Source organism: Saccostrea cucullata, unplaced genomic scaffold (assembly GCF_032062105.1).
Source record: "Saccostrea cucullata isolate Sc308-1 unplaced genomic scaffold, CSIRO_AGI_Scuc_v1 ctg2399, whole genome shotgun sequence".
NCBI lineage: Eukaryota > Metazoa > Mollusca > Bivalvia > Ostreida > Ostreidae > Saccostrea > Saccostrea cuccullata.
The window spans coordinates 25,287-29,212 of NW_026935647.1; the positions used below are offsets into that span (position 1 = coordinate 25,287).

General features: G+C 34.0%; 1 protein-coding gene across 1 annotated transcript; it reads right to left on the bottom strand.

The window, feature by feature from the left end:
* Window positions 1-2,812: 2,812 nt before the first annotated feature.
* Window positions 2,813-3,603, bottom strand: LOC134243510 (fibrinogen-like protein 1). Its single transcript, XM_062725777.1, has 2 exons — window positions 3,504-3,603; window positions 2,813-3,399 (listed from the first exon to the last, which is right to left on the bottom strand). Exons 1-2 carry the CDS (start codon window positions 3,601-3,603, stop codon window positions 2,813-2,815), a joined length of 687 nt encoding a protein of 228 aa, XP_062581761.1.
* Window positions 3,604-3,926: the final 323 nt, after the last annotated feature.

A 3,926-nucleotide genomic window follows, 5' to 3' on the forward strand; every position in this document is an offset into this window, starting at 1 on the left:
ATGGGCGTGTTTTTATTGGATTTTGTGCAGCACACAAAAGGAGACTATTCAAAACCCACTTGCTGTTTCCAATGATATTTAAACTTTCTGGGCCTTGTTACACTTTTTTCCGCAGTTATCTTTTATAGCCTTTCTGAATATTATTTTTTCACATTTCGGTACATACAGAATATATAACCATCATCATGTATATCAGCGACAAACCATTTTTGTAAAGACGGATTTAAGTCACAATTTTTCTCAGATTTTTACTTAACACTAGACGGCGATGCCTACTCCTGCTGACAAGGGCCTTGTCATCTTAACACAATTATTTTTTCAAATATAGATATTAAGATTCTTGTTACAAGGATATTCATAAACTCACTAGATTTAACATCTTCACCATACCATTTCCCCAGTAAATCAAGCAATGTCACATAATCCCGAGTTAACCTGAATGGGTTGAAGTCCATGAAACCGCGTATGTTCGATATTGATTGCGTGCTCGATAAGTACAACTAGCGGTCAAGTTGTTGAGCATTATATTTGAAACAGTCGTGGAAGGAGTTTATATATAATCCATTCATTCGATTAGCTTCATGAGGCTCTGATCTAAATCAGTAAGATTTTACTATTACATAACTTTTAATTAAACTGGTCAGGTTTATAGTGACAATTGCAACTGATTGTACATGCACCATAAAGGAATTTAAAAAAAAAAACAGGCATTATACAGAGTTATCTAACAATTAATTTGATCGTGTATTCTTCAGAGAAGCGTTAAAAAAATCCCATTTCTTTTAACTGTTTTTACATAACCGTTAATTAAGCTGGTCAAGTGTATTGTGACCAAAGCAAAGTGATTTTACATGTGTCATGAAGGAATTTTAAAAAAAACAGGCATTCTTCTTTTATCAGACCCCAATGTCAATGTTAATGTGCTGTCGTACCCTTTTTATAAGTTTACTTCAAAATTCATAAAGTAATGGTAATATATTTTCATTTCTATTTTTTTTCTCTGTGATAACTGTTTGAAAGTTTTGGGAATTTATTTCTTGATAATTCTGCCGGAATGTAAATAAGGCAGGTCGATAGGTCAGCAGCTAAGGAGGCCTAATACGCATGCAAATCTCGTGCACATCTGTCTCTGTGGCTGACGCTAAGGAGGCCAAATATGCATGTAAATCTCGTGCGGCTGCCTTTGTGTTTGACGTCAGTGTGAGAGGACTATTGAAATTGGCATGGAAATGAAATGGAAATATAAGGAATCACTGTCTAGTTTTGAGAGTATGCCAGGGACATCAACAATAGTGGGAAACATGGGATAATTTTAGCATAACGGGCTTCGCATGTTTATCCCATGTTTCCCACTATTGTTGATGCCCTGGCATACTCTCAAAACTAGACAGTGATTCCTTAAAGTAATATACGCCGTATGGATGCCGATTTGTATGTGAAACAAAATGATTAAATGATTTGAAACACATAAAGTGTAATGAAAAAATAATATTTCCACAAAATTTAACTATAAAACTCGTTGTGATAACAGAACAATAAAGCAATATCTGCAATCAAGAATTCAGTCTTTTCATGAATATTGATAAAGGAAGTGCGTAAACAGTAGGTCTAAATATAGACACGTATGTCCACGGGAAATTATAGACAACGAGGCACGTTGCATTTTGACAACGATTATTAATAAAAGGTTAATATGCGTCATAACAGAGTATAGATGGTTGATACTGATTACATTTAAAGATAAGTTATATTAATAGTAACACGCCATCCATGTCAAAAGTGAGTTGTATCTCAAAGGGCTTACCTCGTTTTCTTGACGCCGTGTTTGTTTATCAATCTAAAAGTAGCGACGGCGTCACGTGGTGGATTTACTTAAAAATAGACATTATTCTCCTTGCAGGATAATAAATGATTATAATTTGATAACTTTATAATGAATTTTATTTCAATCGTGTAATTTACAGCATTTTCGTAACTTTTATTGGTAAACAAAATATATAAATTTCCAGCCGTATTTTAAAATGGCGCACGTTATAGCATATATTACTTTAAGTAATGCATTACTTTTCCATATAATTCGCCACAAAGCCTGGTGAAAATTCATTTACGAATCATAAATAATTATGTGTTTCTTGTCCTTTTTTACTCACTGTGGTGATTCAAAAGGCGATGGGAAAATTTTCAGGACTTCCATTTTTAAATTCTACAATTAAGATGTATATAATTTTCTTTCAAAGCAATGGATATTGCGATCTCACCCTTTTTCTCAAAATTTTCTTGAATTTTTCCCCTATATTTAGGCATTGAAAAAAAATTAATTTATATTTCCTGGTTTTAAAGCACACAATTTTATGTTTTCACGTAATGTTGGAGGATCGAGAGGAAGAATTTTGAGATCCCTTTATATATACAGGTTGTATATTTTTCAGGAAAAAGAAAGGCTATAGGTAAAAAAGAAAGTGCATTTAGAAAGATCTTGTCACGAGTAAAACACGTGACTCTGAAAGTTTAAACTCTTCCCATTCAAAAGATATGAACAAGATTAAAGTTTTAAAGCCTGAAGACGGACAGACAATTACGATAAATTAATATTCCCTAACTTTTGCGAAGGAGGGGGAAAAATACTGAAACATGAACAATATAATTATGATTAATTTTGTATTAACATAAAGCCAAACATCTTCACTTTGAATTTGAAGGTTTCAAAACTTACTTCATTATTCTAATTTGTTTTTCTAATTTGCATTGTTACATGTTTTACTACTTGATCATTTCCTGATAATTCTGGCCATAATATTTGTCTCGTTGTAGGTTAAAGTGCTTTTTCGACTTGTCCTAAAGGTAAACAAAGGTTTGTATTCAAGCAATTAGGAGAAAACCACCACCCAGATTTATCCCCTCCTGAACATCCGTAAACATTCACTCCATTTGCTTCAAAATCTTCATTATCAATTAAATCCGCACTGCTTGCGGTAGGTAGGTTATCAAAACCGTTGCCAAGGTAATCATTGGTACTTCCGCTGAATGAATCAAGTCGCAATGTCCAGGCCGTTGGATCTTTGACCAAAAAAGATCCATAATGTATCGAATCGTTGTGACCATTTTCAAGCCTTCTGTTGATTTCCAGTTTGTAGTTACTGCTTGTGTTTGTAAGATATAACATATTTTGTAGTCCTATCCAATGATCGCACGATAAATCCTGCCCAAATCCACTGATGTAATCCGACATAGGAAGGTTCCAGTTGTCAACGCCACAGTTCCCGCCATGCTCCATGATGCGTGTAAAAACTCCTTCTGGCTTCACATCACAATAGAGTGAAATTGGCCCTGGTGCTCCCGATGGAATAATTGTGTAGACATTACTTGCTGGTGGACCCCCACCCAAAACATTAGAACAGTCTGAAAATACAAGTAAAATAATTGACTGAAATCAGGGGCGGGGGTTTAAGCAGTTTTGTGTGTTTCAGAGAGAGAATGGGGGGCATAAGAGGTTTCATATTTACCTCCATCCCATGGATAATTAGGGTCGTACAAGGTTGTTGTCATTGACAGTGACGTCGTCTCCAGGGTAACAGATTGTGATGTCCCCAACATTGATGTCATTTCCAAGGTATGTGATGTCATTGATAGTGATGTCATTTCCAGTGTCACGGATGTATTGTTATCGAATAAAGGTATACCATCAATCTAAGTAAAACATTAAATTTGAAAATTGTGTGATAACTTTTTACAGTCATATTAAAACTTTGTACATGCACTTACATACACTCTATATAATTAAAAATTAATTTTTTTGTACATACATTGTCAATACATTTTTTTTTAATTCGTTCTTATGTGTTAGGACAGCTATTATTATTACCTTTTGTATAAATATGCAATTGACGACATCCAAAAAATCTCCACATGATACTGAATTTAAAATT